This window comes from Lasioglossum baleicum, chromosome 15, assembly GCF_051020765.1.
Source record: "Lasioglossum baleicum chromosome 15, iyLasBale1, whole genome shotgun sequence".
In the NCBI taxonomy this organism is placed as follows: domain Eukaryota; kingdom Metazoa; phylum Arthropoda; class Insecta; order Hymenoptera; family Halictidae; genus Lasioglossum; species Lasioglossum baleicum.
The window spans coordinates 5,900,160-5,919,020 of NC_134943.1; the positions used below are offsets into that span (position 1 = coordinate 5,900,160).

The 18,861-nt window shown below is 42.8% G+C and overlaps 1 protein-coding gene across 3 annotated transcripts in view; it reads right to left on the minus strand.

The window, feature by feature from the left end:
• Positions 1–696: 696 nt before the first annotated feature.
• Positions 697–18,861, minus strand: part of LOC143216143 (sodium-coupled monocarboxylate transporter 1) — a 60,155-nt gene continuing 41,990 nt past the window's right edge. For all 3 annotated transcript variants that reach the window (XM_076438966.1, XM_076438964.1, XM_076438963.1), the window contains exons 2-6: positions 13,426–13,828; positions 11,860–12,034; positions 10,982–11,133; positions 10,616–10,756; positions 697–4,086 (exon numbers count right to left, since the gene is read on the minus strand). In XM_076438966.1, the coding sequence (XP_076295081.1) occupies positions 2,955–4,086; positions 10,616–10,756; positions 10,982–11,133; positions 11,860–12,034; positions 13,426–13,784 (1,959 nt within the window). In that variant the 5' untranslated portion in view covers positions 13,785–13,828 and the 3' untranslated portion in view covers positions 697–2,954. The remainder of the gene's footprint in view (positions 4,087–10,615; positions 10,757–10,981; positions 11,134–11,859; positions 12,035–13,425; positions 13,829–18,861) is intronic.

Sequence of the window (18,861 nt, forward strand, 5' to 3'; positions counted from 1 at the left end):
GGCGGTATCACGCTCGCTCAAGAACCTCCCGGTGATTTTGACGAATGGCTGATTTCCGCGGGTTCGGTTCGGTTTGAACCGGCTCGAATTCGATTCCTCGATCGCGACAGTGAATTTGCAAGTTTAAATTTATCGAACCGCCGAGAGCGATAGATTTGCGGCGGTGAACTTTCCCCGAAAGTTCGCCGATAGTTGTCCGATTTAAAGCGTAGCAGATTGATGGGAATTCGCGGTCTGCTTATCCGATCGGTGAACGCTCGTCGTCTCTTAATCGTAGTTTAATAAAATTCAACGCCGACGGGTATCTACGCTCTCGATCGGTTGTCACGTCAGACGATTATCATACTCATCCATTGACGTCTATCGAGAAACTTATCTAATCAATCAGTGAATCGATGTCTATAGACCACTCATCGAACAAGTTGAATACCTTACCTCCGATTAACGCGATAACATTGCTATTTCTCATTTGAATAATCGCGAGAACGTGACACAATCAAGTGGATCACGATATCTGCAAATCTGTGCGGAATCTGTTGTGATCGAGCAATCACTACAAGCTATTTATATGTGACTGATTTTACATTTAAGAACTTCATGCCATCCGCGTAAAGCCATCTCGCTAGCGGAAAATTAATTTGTGCAGTTTTTAAACGGACGTGGTAGGGAATTTATGAACAAGTAAAGACCAAGATGTTCAACTCAACACTTATAAAACGTGATATATTTGTATGCAAAAAGAAGAAAATAAATATTCAGATCATTCGTAACCTACGTCGAAACGCCACTATCAGCTACTCGTTATAAAAATAATTGCTAGCCTACGATGTATAAAACTTACTTAATATCGCTATCTATGGAGATACCCCGACAATGGTGGGGACACACACACGCATACAGTGCACAAACACGCTCGATCATCGCAATTCAGAATCATGAACCCCATGTATCTCTGACCTTAAGGATCCGAGTCTCGGCTCGATTTCCGTGGATCACCGGATCCCGTCAGATTCCTCGCAATCCTATATCACGATTCAATACTTTCATTACACGCTAACAACGCGGGGCCGGGTGCTCGACCGTGTTACCAGACTGCTGGCTTCGTATCAACATTCTCCGTTATCCGAACGGCGAATCGAAATGTCAACCTAGTTAACTGTCTCTTGTGCGCTCGGGTCGAATCACGAATGTTTCTTCCTGACGGAAAATAGAATCTGCAGAACGTGAAAGAGACCGAATTGCTTTCAGACGCTTCGACGTTCTTCGATTTATTACTCGCGAAGCGGTGGACTTTAAATACCGAGATTTATGCTGTGAGCGAGCTTATTCTGCGAGGTAGACGGATTTCTCTATTCGAAGCTGTAAACCCCGGCGAAAATACACCGGATGAGAAAAATACATCAGCTGAGATCTTCAATTCTCCCGAGACAATCTCTGCGAAAAATATTTGTTTGTTGGATATTAATTGTCGCATAGTACGTCTTGAGTAAAAACCTAGTAAAAGCGAACCCAGTCAGGTTTATCGAAACAAGCCAGCAGTCGTTGGAGGAAGATGAACAACCCGACCGCGATTTTAAACAATTGAGTATTTCACGCGCGTGTACGTATAACGTACAGTGTCCGTATGGCAAAATTCGCGAACGCCTTTAACCCTACCACGGAAAACGTCGGGAAGGCTCGCAAATGTCGGGCGAAGTTCCACAAACTTGAAACTACGTTTTCTTAAGTGCTCCGCGTACGAAGTTCGTCGATCGAAGTGGAGGGCCGTCAGTCTCGTGATCCGAGATAAAAACAGCAGGAAGAAAGGGCCTGGCTCTCCGGGCTAGGGAAAATCGAGTCGACGGTAGTTGCAGTTGCATTGCGATGCGCCAATAAATGCCACCGTCTCGAACCCGTTGCGGCCAACGGAGGAAGATGCTCGGAAAAAACTGAACGTCCCGGCGGAAAGTATTCGATCGAACAAATCAAGCCTTTAGCACTGTAATCATTCGTATATTTGACGTGGACAATTTCATAGTATAACAATACAACCATAAAAGCTGAGCATGTTCGATTTTCTACGAGATACAGATCAAGAAAATTGTGGGTACAATTGTTATCCACATACCACATACCGAAGCCGGGGAAATTGCTCAAACAATTTCTGAGAGTACCGAGTAGTGTATTCATACTCCGTCATGCTAAGTAAATTTTTTTACAATTTTCATATGCCACATTCAGTAAAAAGACAAGCGTACTCGTCACTTGATCAATATTTCTTCTAAAAATATATATCGCACCAACTCTCTAAATATCTATGTAATACTATTATTCACAGGAGTAATTCTCTCAACGATCACCACCTGTGATTTCGATCGAATATTTTCCACCAGGGCCAGTTTCGCTTAAGAATACGATCGTACGCGGGTCGATGTGTCACGTTCCCTACTTTGTACTGCCTTCGACCCCGTGTCGTTCTCAAACGACTCCAACCGGAAATATTCGCTAGAAGTACAGAAACCGTTTCATCGACCGCGTGCGGGGCCAAAGGGCGGCGCCAGAGTCACCGGAGGGCGTGGCTACAGATGAGCCAGAACACGGAGTAATCGGCCCAGACGGTCTCGTGACACCAGCGCCTGCGCGACGCTGTCTCGAGCCCTGCTGGTCTGTCTATAGGCCTCTAAGTTACCTTACGAGTTACAGAAGATCTCTACTATGGACTAATTAAATCTGAGTTTTCAAGACTATGCAAAATCTAACGAGTCAGGGACCACCTCCTCTGGCTCATCGCACTATACACGAGCCGTGCTCAAATTGGGAAAGATCCTAGGGCGTTCTACAAGTTTTCGAAACTAACTAATCCCTAGGATCGCACACTCTGCGGCCAATTCCGACGAACTTCTATAGTTGGTTATGCACTGAATCACCTGATCAACCAGGTGATCTTCGCGAATCACAGCCAAGGTGTTGACCCTTCACAGTCTGGTGCCTTTGTTAACTTCGTTGGTCACGTCCAGGGAGACTGTCTTCAGTGCGTTCAGCTTCTCGATGTAACCGATATCGATGTGAAGCTTTCCGTTATCATCCACGGTTCCCTGAAGAGTCTTCTCCGCGCCGTTTGCTATGGAGTTCACCGAGGATGCTGAGGTGGTGTTGATGTTGTTGTGCTCGTTCTGCAGCCTCGTGCTGCTGGCGTACAGTCTCCGTCTTCCGGGGAAGAAACCTGACATCTTCACTGCCAAAGGATGAAGCAGATGTTCTTCGTACATATCTGCTTCAGCGTCAGCGGTGATTAGGCTGACGATGATGCCGACGACGACTGTGGTGAGGCTGCCGATCAAAGCGTAGTACATGTAGGTGATACTGTAGAGGTACTGCAGGAAGCTGGTGGGCTCGTCGCCAACGCTGTTAAGGACCACGCTCTCGGTTGCGTTCATGAAACCGGGGCTGGTGTAGAACGTGCGGCCTGGCTGAGTAATCCACGGAGAGAACGTGTCGTTATGACAGTTCTCCGTTGACAGCGGTAGCGTCTCAACCGTGTTGCTTACTGTCAGGTGGCTGAAGGTGATCCAGAGGGTTGTTATGTGGCTGAAGATCATTCCTGCTACGGCGCCCTTCCAGTTAGCACATGGTACCAACATGGCCAGCAAGAAGACTCCCAGTAGCGGACCTGAGGTGGCTGATGTCATCAACATTGAGGACTCGATCACTCCTGACAGCATCGCTACCAGGAAACTGACGCCAATGATCAATACACCGTAGATCACACTGATGAGCTTGATGAAGTTCAACTGCTGCTTGTCCTTCAGATTCTTCAACGATGGTATTTGACCCAGGAAGTCCTCGAACGTTACCGTGGCTAACGAATTTAAGTTGGAGACTGCCAAGGTGAGTGCACTGTTGAACAACGTTGCCATAACTAGACCCAGAAGACCTGGCATGTTCATGAACTTGTCTTCGACGTAGAACGGCACGATCTCGTCGAATTTCGAGATATAGCCCAGAGTTAGGGGATCACAGTCGGCGTAGTTGGCGAAGATTACCATTCCCACTACCCATGATAGTGAGAAGAGCACGAAGATTATGGGCATGTTGGCCATCATCGTCCTGGAAAGTAAGGATTCAATGAAAATGTGAAATAAATTGTGTTATTTGAAAAATGGTATGATCATTATAAGTTAGCAATGTGGTATGGTGAAGAGATTTAATTAGTGGCTTGCCAGATATTGCTGAACCACGTGACAGTTATATAACGATTTTGTTTATGTGATTTTAAGTGTTCCTGATAAATGGATCCGGTTTTAATACGATTTTAAGTTCACGAGCAATCTCTACTGTATTTTTGTTTTTGTCGGTATCATTAAAGCCTGTGTGTTTATGTCATTTTGTTTGTTCAATGTTTCATTTTGCTACAATTTTCTGAATCCAAGTAGGTTTTAATCACCATGTGTCATTAGCAATCTGGGAATCTGTAGGCAAAATTAAATATTTCCGAGTCAGTCGTAAGAAACACAAGTCCACGAATATATTGTTAAATAATGTACGCAGAAATGTGACTGATTGGAACCAAATGATTAATAAGCGTATGGCTGTAAACCATCGCGCTCGAACAAATCGGATTAGCCTCTCTAAGGGAGCAAGCAGGTCCCGCTTGTAACAACGGGGACCGTATGTCTCTTTTTCCGTACCCCACTTGATATTGTTGACCTTTCGCCACGCCGACTGGCTGCCACTGAAAGTTTGGCACACTGCCATTTAACCCCGTCTCTCCATCCCCACCTCGTTCAGCACAGAAGCCATTGATTACGTGGTAACGGAAGTGCGGCCGGAATTTCGCGAATCGGAAAGCGTTCGAACGTTACTTCTTGTTTAAACATTCGCTGTGCATACTCATTACACGTGCCGATGAGTAATTTACCTTTTTGCCGGATCCCTCGCCCAACCGATTTTTCATCCGACTGCACTAGTCGTTAATCATCCGCCGGAAGGGGTGGGTACGCTCTGAACAAACCCCCATTAAATGTTCACACTATACTAAATGCTTATGTAAAACATAGGTTGCTTTCTCGAAATCTCCTATTGAAAGACGGAGGCATTTTTTATTCAAAACAAAATAAAGAGGGGAGCAAAGGAATTTGGAACAGGGCCTGGATGAGACCTAATTTGCAACTTTATCAAATAATTAGCAGAAGCAACAGTTCGAAGCAAAATTTCGAGCAACAATTCAAGCCAATCAATAGTATTAACGACAATAGATTATTTTTTCCTCCTATTATTACAGAAATGAAAGCAATGTGGAAACAGAAGGTTACGGAAGAAAATACATTTTCCAGCGCGTTTTCAAAGCCATAGGATTATTATGTAGGGGCAACGTGTATCCAGCGGTTTTATCTGAAATCACCGCGACACGCATCCTTCTCTCAGAGCAATAAAGCCGCGAAACGCACGATGAAGCGTGTCTCCGCGTGACATTACGCCCGCGATTACAGTCCAATAAAACTGCATACGCGTCGACGATTTTATCGCTGCGTGCCGCGATTATATTCTAATAAAAACCCATTCGCTGGAACATTTTCATCGTGACACCACGCAACAGTATTCAGGTTTATACTTTATACTTTGAAGAGCCGAGCCAACATTACTGACTGACAGAAACACGACGTTCAAGAAACGCGATATTTAGGAATTTTTTTCCAACAAAATGATTTGACTCTTTTGGAAATAGCGTTTGGAATACAGCAATTTCTCAATTTTTCTCAGTAAAAAGTTACTACAACTTCCACGATGTACGCAGTATTATTAAATAAGATCCTCGTTTAAAAACAGGTCCATTAATTTGTTCCCGGAAAAAATTCCGAAAGATCGCGCCTCTTCCGGATCATTAACCAGTCATGAGCCCTCATTAAACGAGTCCTGTCGTTTCAAAGGCTCCTCCAAAGTGGACCTTTCATCGTCGATATTTCATCCCAAAAAAGGGTTGAAAATAAACTGTTCGCGATCGTTGCAGAGTACTTCCCCCTTTTTTTCGTTTTTTTTTTTTGTCGAAGCCCGTAGAGATTCGAAGCGACGGGAAAAACTGTATGCATCGCGCGCGCCGCGATGTTTTCTCTTCTACGGGTTTTTTCGAACCGTCAAATGGCTGATAAGCGGACCGTGGACGCGTGATACTTCCTTCGGCACGGATCTTTCAGCTTTGGTCGGCATTGTGAACTGCTGAGCACTCGGCGAATTATTTTCGACGCCTCCGCGGAAACGGTGCGCTTTTCAGTGTGAGTGGTCGACAGTGAAACACGCGTCAGATCCATAGTTACGGTACACGCGCCATCTTTGTAGCGAAACAAAAAAAAAATGCTTCTCACAGTACATTTTAAAAGACGTGTGCACAATTTCTTGTCCATGAGGAATTGTTCAACAAATTTATTTCTTTGGACGTATATCAATCAAAAACTGCTTAAATATTTTCATGGAGACGCTCTTGTTGTTTTTATAATGTAATGTAAAATAGTCACGCTTAATATCTCCGTGAATCTAGTGTTCAAGAAAGAAATTCCTAAGTGTCTCCTGGTGCTTGCAACAGATGCGGACAATTTCCACTTTGCATAAACATCCGCACTATAGTCATTAAAAAGGGTTGCTTCCGGGTGGTTAATCCGTTTAATCGCGGCGCGGAAATCCGCGACGTTAACGGCAGGCGAAAATTCGGGCGGGTCGTGGCGAGGTCAGCGTTCGCCTGAGATTCGCAATTTGCGTCGGAGTTGCACGGGTTTCGGGGATGTGGAGGGGGCTGGCCCGTGAATGCAGAAATTTCCAGAAGCCCGGTACGGCTTCGGAGCACGCACGGAATTAGCATTTTACGCGTCTGATATGTAAACAAGTGTCGCGCTGATAAAGCCGGTCACCGTTTACTTTGGACCAAGAAAATCACGGTCCCCGAAGGGTTTATTCGCGGAAAAACCGCGGATTAAGAGCCCTTGCGAATCCACGCTGCCATGCCGGTTCTTACCGTCGCCATTATCCTCGTTTTTCAGCGCTAACAAGCCCCAAAGCAACGGGAATTCGCAGCCCGAATCCTGTGTCCTTTTACCGCAAAATGCAAAACACGAGAGACTCGAACACGTATGTCATGTGAGTTAGAAAGTTATTGTCTGCTTGTTGTCGTGTAGATAGTTTGCAGGATCATGTTCTATTCAGCTTTACATACAGTGGATCCATAAAGTATCCGAATATTCTTTCAAAAAACAAGGACTAGTATGACGATGTGGGAAAGTATTTTAAATAGTATTTTTATCAACGAGAATTTTCAAGAATATGCGAATGTTTTTCAACGAACGTGGCTTTTTATTTGTTACGTAAGTGAAAACGTGGATTATGGTAGGATACTAAAATTGGACTGATAATATTTCAAGGAAAACAGTTTTGCACAATCGTAATGGCTATAATTCTGACCAACGTGAACTTTAATAGTACGTTTTAGCTGATAATGTTTTTTTGAGATAATGTTAAAAACGGAAGTTGTTCACGACCTTAACTGATAACAGTTATACAATCGTGCCTCTTATTTTAATTATACCACAATAATAATACATTAGTTGCACGACGAACAATTTTGAAACGATTATGCTAGAGATTAACAAGTCAGACATTCCGCAGAAACAATGCAAGCTGCGAACGAATTAGAAGTACTAGCTACAGTCTTGCTGATGAACAATTTCGCAGAACAAACAGAGAATAATGACAAACATTACCAGAAAAGAGATTATATAAACGAACACCGTCAGCAATTTTTCGAAACATGAACGCAGGAGAACATGCCACAATTTTCTGTGTAAAGTGGTTACGGTGTACAAACTTCTAATTATCAACTAATCGACGAGTTTCAAGCGGACATTTAATTTAGCAATTAAACTTGTTAAACGATAAAGTGAACTTTCTTCTGAAAAAATGGCTTTTGTGGATGAAAATTTCGAAGTAACTGTTCACTGTTGATGAAATGTCTGTCTTTTCAACCCCTTGGATGTCTAATATTTAATTCTTAACTTGATCAGAAAAGTGCCTCCCGAATTTCACTAAAGAAAGACTCCTATAATAATATTTACTTAGCATATTTAATTTCGTTACTCTCACTGGTATACCTCTTCCCTCAAACAGTTTCTTTAAAAAGGGTATTATTATGTTAATGCTGGAAGAAAAAGATTAGTGTGCAACACTAATAATAATCGGCAAATCAAACTGTGCTCTCGAGCCCCACAATTAATTTTTAACGATGGCGTACGCGGAATCGGCTGTTCCGCGTGGGATTCATGCTCGAACTGGATCTTCTCGATCATTCCATACTCGTTCCCCTGAATCCTCGACGGGTTCGCGTAGCGGTTAGGGGTAACGTTTTCAATTAAAGGGTCAATCGTGCTCGCAGACACGAGCAAGTGAGTCATCGTCACGCCGCGCCGAGAGAAGCGCAATTTTTGCCATAACCGCGCGGGCGCTCGCTCGCGCAGGCTGCCTTATCGGTCATTATTATGATCCGGCAGCATGCGTCGCGTGACGCCGCATGATAACCGACGAAAACCGCTCTCCGCATTATGCAAATCGTAACACTTATCTGCCCGTTATTTTCATTTCTGATTGGCTGGTAATCGGCTTCCCCTCTCCCCGGTTTATCGAAATCCCGGAGCAAACAACTAGAGTCTCGATCGTTTCTCGATCCACGGCTCCTGTTTGCAACCCCGTTTCTCTCATCGATCGTCTCGGGGTAGTTTCAACCCTCTTCGAACATCAGGGAAGCTGCTGAGAGCTGTGCTCGAAACCGAGAGCTCGACTCGCACAATTTTCATAGTTTTACTGCGCGAGCTGCTTTGGAGGTTCCGACCCAAATCGAATCACACTGCTACGATGTTTTCGTGCTTTTCACCCGGAACTCGGATACCAGATTTTTATTCGAAAGCATAGTCTTTGGGGTTGCTAAACTTGGCCGAGCAGACGCTCTTTGAGTTTATTGTGACCAGCAAGGGTGGCTCTTGGACAGAGTGGGGCAAACATTTAATGAACGATTGACGACTAAATTTCTATTTCAATCGTTAATCACAATTAACAATTAATCTCCTACTTTAGTCGTTAAAAAATTGCGGTTAACGATTAGATATTTATTAATCGTTAATTGTGATTTAACGGTTAAATTTCTACTTTAGTCGTTAATTGCGATTAACGATTAATAATCGTCATAATTATTTAATCGGATAATTGATTATTGATTAATTGCTGAAACTAAATGAAACACGGAATCAAATCTATATGAATACTGAAAATAATGTAAACTGAATTTAGGTGTATTGTCATTTGGTCTATATGTATAATACAAACTCTGTTTACGTGCTTTTATGTTATTTTCGATGAATTCTTTCTTTAATTAACGATTGACGATTAACTTCATCAATCGATTGAATCAATTGTCGATTTTTCGATGATTTCTTTTTTTAATCGTACACATTAATCATGATTAATCATGATCAATTTAATCATGATTAATCATGATCAATTTAATCATGATTAATCATGATAAATTTAAACATGATTAAAATTTTAATCGATTAATGCCCAACTCTGCTCTTGGATGCCAGGTTATTCTTTATGAGACCTATATAAGATGATATCCAAACTTGTAAGAAAAGAAATAAATTCTAAATAGCTTCTGTGTCTTGCACACAAATTTTTATTTTGCTTAATGCATGAATAAAAATTTGCTGAGCTCTGAAGTATAGAAAATTTTACGGTTAATCACGGTATACAAAATTATGCAGGATGTGTTGCGTTATTTTGTTATTATAGCTCTCAGAATATTAATTATATTAATTATAATGGAGGTGTTCCAAGAATTCAAAACAACTATGTTTACCGACTCGTAGACACCATCTAGTAATTACACGACAATCTTCCTGTATTTGTTCATAATCAAACCTCTCGAGATGGAATTGATGTATTTTTCAACTCGACACCAACAATTCACTTTATATCTCATTCTCAAAATCATGAATTGATGATTTTTATGCTCTGGATCAAAATACTTTATAGAACGAATCTTTTTTCTCCCACACGAATAATAGCTATTTCTTTGATTGAAATGTGTAAGCGATAGCCTTATCAATGAATACCTCAAGTCTCACGACCATACGACACATTGTTCGAACGGAGTAGCAGTTTTAGTACGCCCTTGCCATAAACTGACGTAGTATGTGGGCTAAGGATTTTATGCGCTTGCGACAGAAGTGAGTGGAATACAAAATATTAAATGCATTGGGAGAATCTGCAAAAAGTCTCACTTTACTTTCCACCTGCTAAAGTTTTTACTACAGCGTTCACGCCAATGAATGTTTTTATATTCATTGTTAATTTCTATTTTAACGGTGTGTCTCGTTTAAATTGTGTGTTGCATTGTTAGTAAAACAGTCTGTCAGATGGTTCGAGCAAAGCCAAGGACAGCAATTTCTTTAGCTGATGATACGAAGATGAAGGACACGCGTCTTCTATCAACGTCTGAGATTATGTTATGAGATAATTGTTTAAATATGGAGAACGTGCGACCTCGACTATGGGTCTGGCGAACCTGAGGAAGTTGATGTAGAAAAATCGACTTAATACTCACTTGACGACCTTCCGCTGACTAGTCATGCTGCAATACCTCTGCACGAAGTTCTGTTGACAGCCGAAGATGGACAGGCTCATGAACAGCTGACCCAAAGTTGCTGATAATGTGGTCACTCTCAGTGTTGGGTCCATGTCCATGCTGGTAAAAAGAATGAAATTTAGAAGATAAATATACATAATAATTGAACATAAAATTGTAAGCCGGGGGTTATCAGTTCAGACGTGAAAGGTCCATCAATTCAAGTGCATCTTTCAGAACAAATCTGTTCTGTTCAATGGATCGATAATGTCGTTATCCAGCCCTATCATTTCGTTATCGGATCCGAATTTTTGGAATCGCTACGATTTGAATGTTTACACTTACTTGAAAAAGTCAAGCCGACCGCGTTCGTACGTCACGTTCACGACTTTATCGGGTCCCATATCGGCGGTGCCACGGACGATTATCACTAAAGAGACACCGATCATCGTCAGGCCTTGTATCACGTCCGAGAGAATGGCTGCTTTTAGTCCTCCCTGGAAAAATATCGATCGTTCGATTACATTTCCACCGGCGAAATCAATTGACTCTACTTGCGTCACAGATTCGCGACAACAATCATAATCCACGCAGGGAAAATCAAATTAATTATTCGCGTTGTTGTTCGATATCGTGACCAACGATCGAACGTTCACGAAGGCGATGACATCATTACATTACATCATATTACATTACATTACAAAAACTCGAAGACTGGATTATTAACGATTGTTTGTAAATTTACAGATCACAATAAAGTGTGCGGCGTGTCGCGACGCTATCAGGTGATGTCTCCGACCCCTGTTTACCGGAACTCGTCCCGTATTTACGATCCTTTCGGCCGGAAATGTGACTCGAACGGGCAAGCAGCCTCGCGTGCTCTCTCGATTTCTAAATAATTGATGCCCCGTAAATGTGACCCGGAGAACGCGATTAAAGTGTTCAAGACGCGACCTGTCTTCTTCCGCAGACAATTCTCGCCCGTTACATGCGACGTCAATCAATATAAAACTTCTACTATCCAATATTCAACATAACAAAGTATTTACAATACATTGTACGTTCCGTGACGTTTTAATCAAATTGCACATTACAGAAAATCAATAAAAATTGTTTCTTTTCGATCGAACAGCGTCCAATATCGGAAGGTGATTCGCTTTGTTCAAGATTGATTTTCCAGTTCAGAACAAAGAAGAAAAATGTCTCGTGACCATTGAACATACCATGACGCTGAAGATGACCGATATGGATGTGATTCCAACGATGCTGGCCCAGTACGGCAGCCCGATGACGGCTTTCAGCGCGACACATGGCGTGAATATCGTGACGGCCAAGTTCAGCAGGCTCCGTATCACGTAGGAGAAGCTCGCGATGCATCTGACTAGCTTCGACTTGAACCTGGACGAAATTAACATAATTAGAAGAGGTCTCGACTCGGCCGGACATAATCGTTAAGCGTAAAGACGTTCTCAAGGCCCGCCGCGAAATCAAAGTCCGAACCGCGTGTGTTCTTCCAAAGCGCGAAACTATTTTCATCAAAATCTTTCGATTATCCACGGGGTTATTTCCTTTTTCTAAATGGTAAAATCGAGAAGACGCAACGAGGGTTTCTCGACGATGAAGCTCGACACGATTTATGCAGGGGCCCCGAGGTAAACAGAAAATGTAAAGCAGCTTCGGTTTCGAGCGAGCAGCGCGGCGAATTTAAATTTCCCCGTGATCCGTCAAGTCTCGTCATTTTGATAGAATAACAGTGGAAGAGGGGATCCCTTATGAAAGCCGAGATTTCGCTCGCTATTCCGTCAACGGAGAATATTAAATCCCTTTTGCCCCGAAAACTAATTTTTCGGTGTCCCTCCCCGTCCCCCCGGCCGGCGAGAAGAAAAGAAAATGAATTTCGAACGAGTTTCCGCTTCCATTGTTTTCTTTCGTCTTAAATAGGGAATCGGAAAGCAATTTGCGCGAATCGAATGGATTATTTATAGCTTCTCTCGAGTATAGTGACTCCGTTAATTGCCGCGGCAAGCATAGTTCCTAGCCGACAAAACACAAAATGAGTCACGCGCACCGGCGTGGCGCGCGGCGCGCGGGGTCTCGACTCGATAATTCATTGGCTAGTATGTTTCTGTCTTTTAAGCGTGTTTGCGCTAGGGGACTGGGAATTTTAATAGCCAATTATGTTTAGTCGAATCTATTTTCGTTGTAGTTCTCGTATGAAAGAACGTGTTTTTTTTCTGAAGATGATGGATCAACAGCTGTCGTACACTACTTGTTTGCACGTTTTTTCTTATGTGTTAGAATCGACACGTTAGACCTCACGGGGCAAAGAAATTAATTTTTCCCCGTGCAGCCTCGCTTTGAATTCTTGTAATGACGCGACGGTTGTGCTTTAGACTGTTGACACTGATGCTACTATTTTTTGAGATTCTATTGCCTTTTTGTCGCTGGTGTGATTAGTAAAGTACTTCGCGAGGCAAACTCGTGCTGTAGTTGAAATGCGAAATTATTTAGCGAGGAAATTTGTTTCAGAGGGTTTCGCTAATTTACTGGAAATGAATTTCGCAAGCTTATTTTTTTTCTTTTGTCATTTTTCCGTCAAGACAAAACAACAACCATCAGGAACAAATAGAGCTCGAACCGAAAGCCAGCCCTTCATACTAATCACTCCCGCAACCAGCATCAATCTCCAAAACTCATCCCGAATTTCCATGCAAACCAACCCCAGCATCAGACACCTATTTCAGCCAATCCTAGCACGCGCGAATCGGGTCAACACAGTAGACAATTACCTCATATCCAAGTACTGGTAGACGGACGTGATGCCGAGGCTGTAGTAAACAGGAACGAAGATGAAGCAGACGATGGGGTACGCGAGAAGCATACCATAAACAGTCTCCCACATCGCGCTGCCCCTGTAGTACAGCTCGGATGGGTACCCCAGAAAAGACCTAACTCCCAGAGTCCCCCTGGCAATGGAGAGCATCATGGCACCCATGGATACGCTCCCGGTGGCAAACACATAATCGGCCTTGGTGGTCTCCTTCCGTCGTCCCCGGAACTTCTCCCATAGTGGGATAACGAACGAGGCGATGATGCACCCGACGAACACCAGATAGTCGATCACCATGGACGACGGGTTGATCGTCATCCTGGAGTGTCCTGCTGGCCGGTGTCAACCCTTACCCTCGAGTCCTTCGTGGTACCGAGAAAACCGAGTGTGTCGACGTTAGCTGTGACCTCTGCGATCGTCTTTATGGGCTTCGTGTTTGAATCGGACGCGAGACAGTTTACTGAACCTAGGTTCAACCTAGGTTCTAGATTGATCTAGGCGAAATGATTGTCCTTAAAATTTCCGGTACGCGTGTTTATAGTGTCTATAGACGTCAAATGATTCGAGTAAGGTGTGTACGCGTGTTGCAATGTGTGCGTGAATTGAAAATGTTCAAATGCAATTTTCGTCTTTCTCTCGGTCCCGATACGATCAATGCGACGCGATCGGTGTCGACGGAACGTACTGACTAACGCCGACCGTTAACCACTTCACGTTATTATGCTCAACACCCGGAGAGAGACAGACAGCGCTGCCATCGGGAGCGACGGAGACCGACGCTGACTATCTTCCGGATAACGATGGAGGGGTTGCCGGTGGAAGGGACTAGAGAAGACCAAGACAGCCGGTGCCTGTCCAGCTTTTTTTCTTATCTGCGTATCGCTGTTGTTTATCGGCGCGGTCTCTTCGCGAGAGTATTTGCATGACAGAGAGCACACACTCGTTCCTGGATACACCCACCGTATATTTCGTCCCGATCGACGGCACGAAGATTACTCGGATACGGCCGGGAATTCTGTTATGACGGTATTAGACGAGCGTTTAGGTGATTCGGGCTTGTTTTCACAGCGCCGAGTGTTTTACGACGCGATTCTTCGATGACGAGGGTGTCTGCGATGCAATTTATGGCAGATTTTCTGCACGATTTCTGTCTTAGCATTGAGTCATGAGGAGGTTGGGTGATTCGCGTGGTTTCGAGATTTTGGAATTCGACGGAGAGCGCTGTTTTCGAATTCCGAAAAAGTTTTCGATTCTTGAGAGCACGATTGAATGACGGTGGATGAAGGAATATGTTTATTTCTGTATGGGGAAATTGGCCGAGTTGCAATTCAATAATTGCATTACATTAATATTGACCTCCACTGTAAACCTATACGAAACTAATCAAATTCAAATATGACTCCTTCACATGCAAATCCCACAAAAATCAATATTGGCGTAAATATTCGCAGTCCAGTTCACCAGCTGTCTATAGTGCACCAGCGATCATGTTTTCTCAAGAATTACTATTCTCCCAGCACCGTGGAATTATTTTTATTTCGAGATTGCTGTTTTGAGAGTACAAGGCTCCGGTCGAGCAGAAAATTGAACCGCGATCGATCTTTTCGAGGGCAAGAGAAAAGGGCCAAGAAGGGCTGAGCCAAAACAAGAGTAGCTTCCTCGAAAAGGGACTTTGATAGCTCTTGGCCTAGTCAAACAATGGCGATCGAACTTCTGAGATACTCGGTGCATGGCTCGAATTTTTTAAGACGATTCTGCCGACCCCGTGAACCCGGCATTGTTGTCGAAATTCGCGGAAGTCGGTTCTCGATTGTTTCGTACGGCACATTTTTTGAAGATTTAATTTAATTTTAAATGCAGTAGTGGGCTAAACAGCCATACATAATACTAATTTGCTACAGAATTAAACTATAATCTCTTCTCTGGTGTACGAACATATGTATGTACATATCTCTGCTCTTTAACCTTTTGCATATTTCGCGTGTTTCATTTCGCGATTAGTGTAGCCCGTTTAATAAAAATGTTACTATGGCACACACAGTGTAATTTGTTTGATTGCTACAACAGTTCACTAAGACGATAATAAAATACAGGTATCACAGAACCTTCTCCAAATCTCCGATCTACTAGATTCCTAATATTTGCCTATATCATAAATGCATAAATCCTGCAATCCATTTATTGCAGTGATCATTATATCACGTAGCACAGTATACTTGGTACTTCAGTTTCTCGATTTTAATTCCTAGAAAGTAATCGTTCTGAGTCAGGCGTTTTATTGAGAACTCGGTAGTTATCGCATTGTTATACAAACATGTCTCCATAAAAATCGAATGGACGAGGCAAGCAATTAGGGGCGGATTATGACACGGACCCGGATTTACCTTATGGTGCAGCACGGTTTAAGGGTTTATTTCGGATATTTTCGAAGTGTCATAAACCGTAGCCTTGACGAGTAATTTCCAGGAAGAAAGTGGGAAAGGGATCTGGCCCAAGGCTAGTTGAAGACCATAGAACATCGTTTCTTTAAGCAACTTGGATTTCAAATTTCAAAACCGCCTTCCAACACGTTTGAGTACGCTCTTAATCAACTAGAGTTGTTAAGTATAATCTTCATTCCACATGAATCATTAGTCTATAAATATCGTACTGCCAGGTAACGGATGCAAAGTATTTGTCTCGTCTATAATCCTCCAAACACTACAATTTTATTCCACAGCCGATTAATTAATATTAATTAACAGCACGATAATAAATACATGTAAAACTTTCAGCCGTCCGGCAGACGAACGAGGAAAAAGAAATTAATTTTCGTATGCTCCGAGCGTCACGTGTATGTCTCGATTTTGTTTTTTTTTTCACAGAACGAAAATTAAATTAATTTCATGCATGTTGTTCAAATACATTTTTAGATAGAGAAAGGACGCCACATTTTTGGCTAGGTAGCTATACGAGTTAGCAGATCCGCGAGCTCTCGTTTCCGGCATTACAATGCAAAATCAATCGCGGCTATTTACCGTGGCGCATTTAACCCATTTCCCTCGGCCGATTGAGTGAGTGTTTTCAGCTGTGCGGGGGCGGACGAAACATTTCATACACGAGTCACCAGGATCGAGATTATGCGGTTCTTCTCGCAGATCCAGCGAATAAAACCGCACGAGTTCGCTCGTCGGATCTGCGAGTTCCGTGAACTCCGATAACGGACAGACGCCTCTTCATTTTTGCGCGAACTGCCGTTCCAGATAACTTCCGGCGGAAACTTTTTCTTCGGCGAACCGAACGGTTCTACGGGAAACTCGCCGCGGAACCTCCGCGGAAAATTGATTCGAACGAGATTAAACTATTCCGAGTAGATTCCCCACGGCCGGGAAATGATTTCCAGAGAAAAACTCGAGCATCGATTCTCGTGTTTTATGCATTTGTTTAAATGTATTATACATCACCGAAAAAAAACACGGTGACGCGGTGACTGTCGAGCGGTCATGAAACTTTCATGCGATTGCAAAAACTTCGTCGAGACGTGTCGCGTGGCTGCGGTTACTTGGAGTCATTGTATTTTATTCATTTCGAAGATACTTGATCTGTTGTCTTTTTTTAGATGTTTAAAGAGTTGATTTATTAAAGAGTTTTTCTGAAAAATTAGTGGATGCATTTTGAAAAGAGTTTCTTATTTAAATGCAATATATATCGCATTACTTGCATGAATTTATTTTGTTGCAAAATCTTAAAAAAATGTGATAACCTGGAAGATAAAAGCATGATTTTTCAGTCGCCACCATTTAACTTATCGTGGTATAGTGGATAATCATCGTTACAGCATTATTATGTACAATCGTTAATTCATTCTGCACGTAATAATCATATTTAAAAAGTAGTCGGGTTACGATCACGATAAAAGGCTTTCGATCAGATTTGATCGATTGTCGAAATACTTTGACACGATGCCTACGTCAAACCAATATATTTTTCACGATAACTCTAGCACGAACAACATGCTCTATCCTCTACAATCACGTGTTGTTCACGAATAACGTCTTGTATCCTCTTCGATCACGTGCCGTTCACAAATGATGTGCTTTATCCTCGGCGATCACGTGTCGTTCACGGGTGATTTTCTCTATCCTTTACGATCTAAACATCGTGCAATCTTCTGGTAACCTAAATCTACAGATGAATCCATGTTTTGTAATTTTTGAAGACTAGTGTATGGTTCAATAGACTTTCTCGATCATGAAAATGCGAATGCCATGAAGTTTCAGAGGTTTCATCCTACACCCTTCAAGGATCCTTGCGTTCATAGCGCGTTAAAAATCGCGACTAAAAAGTATAGTTTTCCAGCGATCCGTCTTTCACCCCCAGCAACGCGAGATACGAAGATCGCGTACGTGACGAATTATGCAAACAGCGATAGCCGTGCATACCGCAACTGGATTCATCTGCTCCAGTTCAGCAGATACGCGCCTGCCTCGTAAATAAGGCAGTATTTATGTATATTCTACATATGTTCATATACTATATCGCTCGCGGCACGTGACACAAGAGCCACTTGTTTTCTGCGTGCGCATCGGAACTCGTTTAATCCGACCAATTAATTCACATTGTCAATCACTGCTCCGTCAAATCGCCGGGAAGGCGTTCGAAGAAAACACCAGCGACCCGGAAGAAATCGGAAACCGCGCCGACCAATTAAAACCATCCCACATTTTCAACAAAACTGACAGTCGCTTGTATACTATTTTATTGTATATTTTCACCACGTCCTCATTGTTTTATATGTATATTAAACAGTCCTTCATAATGGACGACCAATCGATAACAGATGTATAATTTTCTTTTCAGTGGCATTGATAAATTGTCTGGCTCGTATCAGTAAACTGCATGCCTCTATGCAAATTTCAGTAAATGATACCAAACAATAAATCCAAAATGTCTACAATTTTTATTAACGTAAACGCTTTCGAATATTTTACGAACCTGAAAATGTTTTATGAAATGCATTCGCTGTCCACGCGTCATAACAATAAATCATCCGGTACAAACGCGATTATCAATATTCTTGCACGGATACCTAAATCAATTCATCAGAGACAAATGATCATAGCCAAAATAAGGAAGAATCCACAACAGAGCCTGCAATCTTCCTTTCAATGCTCTAGAATAGAACTTTAAAAGGTGTCTTTCGACTGCTTTTGCAGGAATAGTATTAATAACTGCGACATCGTTCCCAAACCCCCTCGATCCGACCCAGCTCGTGTGAAACCCCGCGTGCAACCGCATGCAACCCTTCTAGGAAATCACAAGGGAAGGAACGTGGCAAGAGACAGGATCAGACACACGGTGAATGTCGTCGAAACGCGCGGCGCCGCAGTCAATTCCGTCGGTTCGCTCGTCTGCA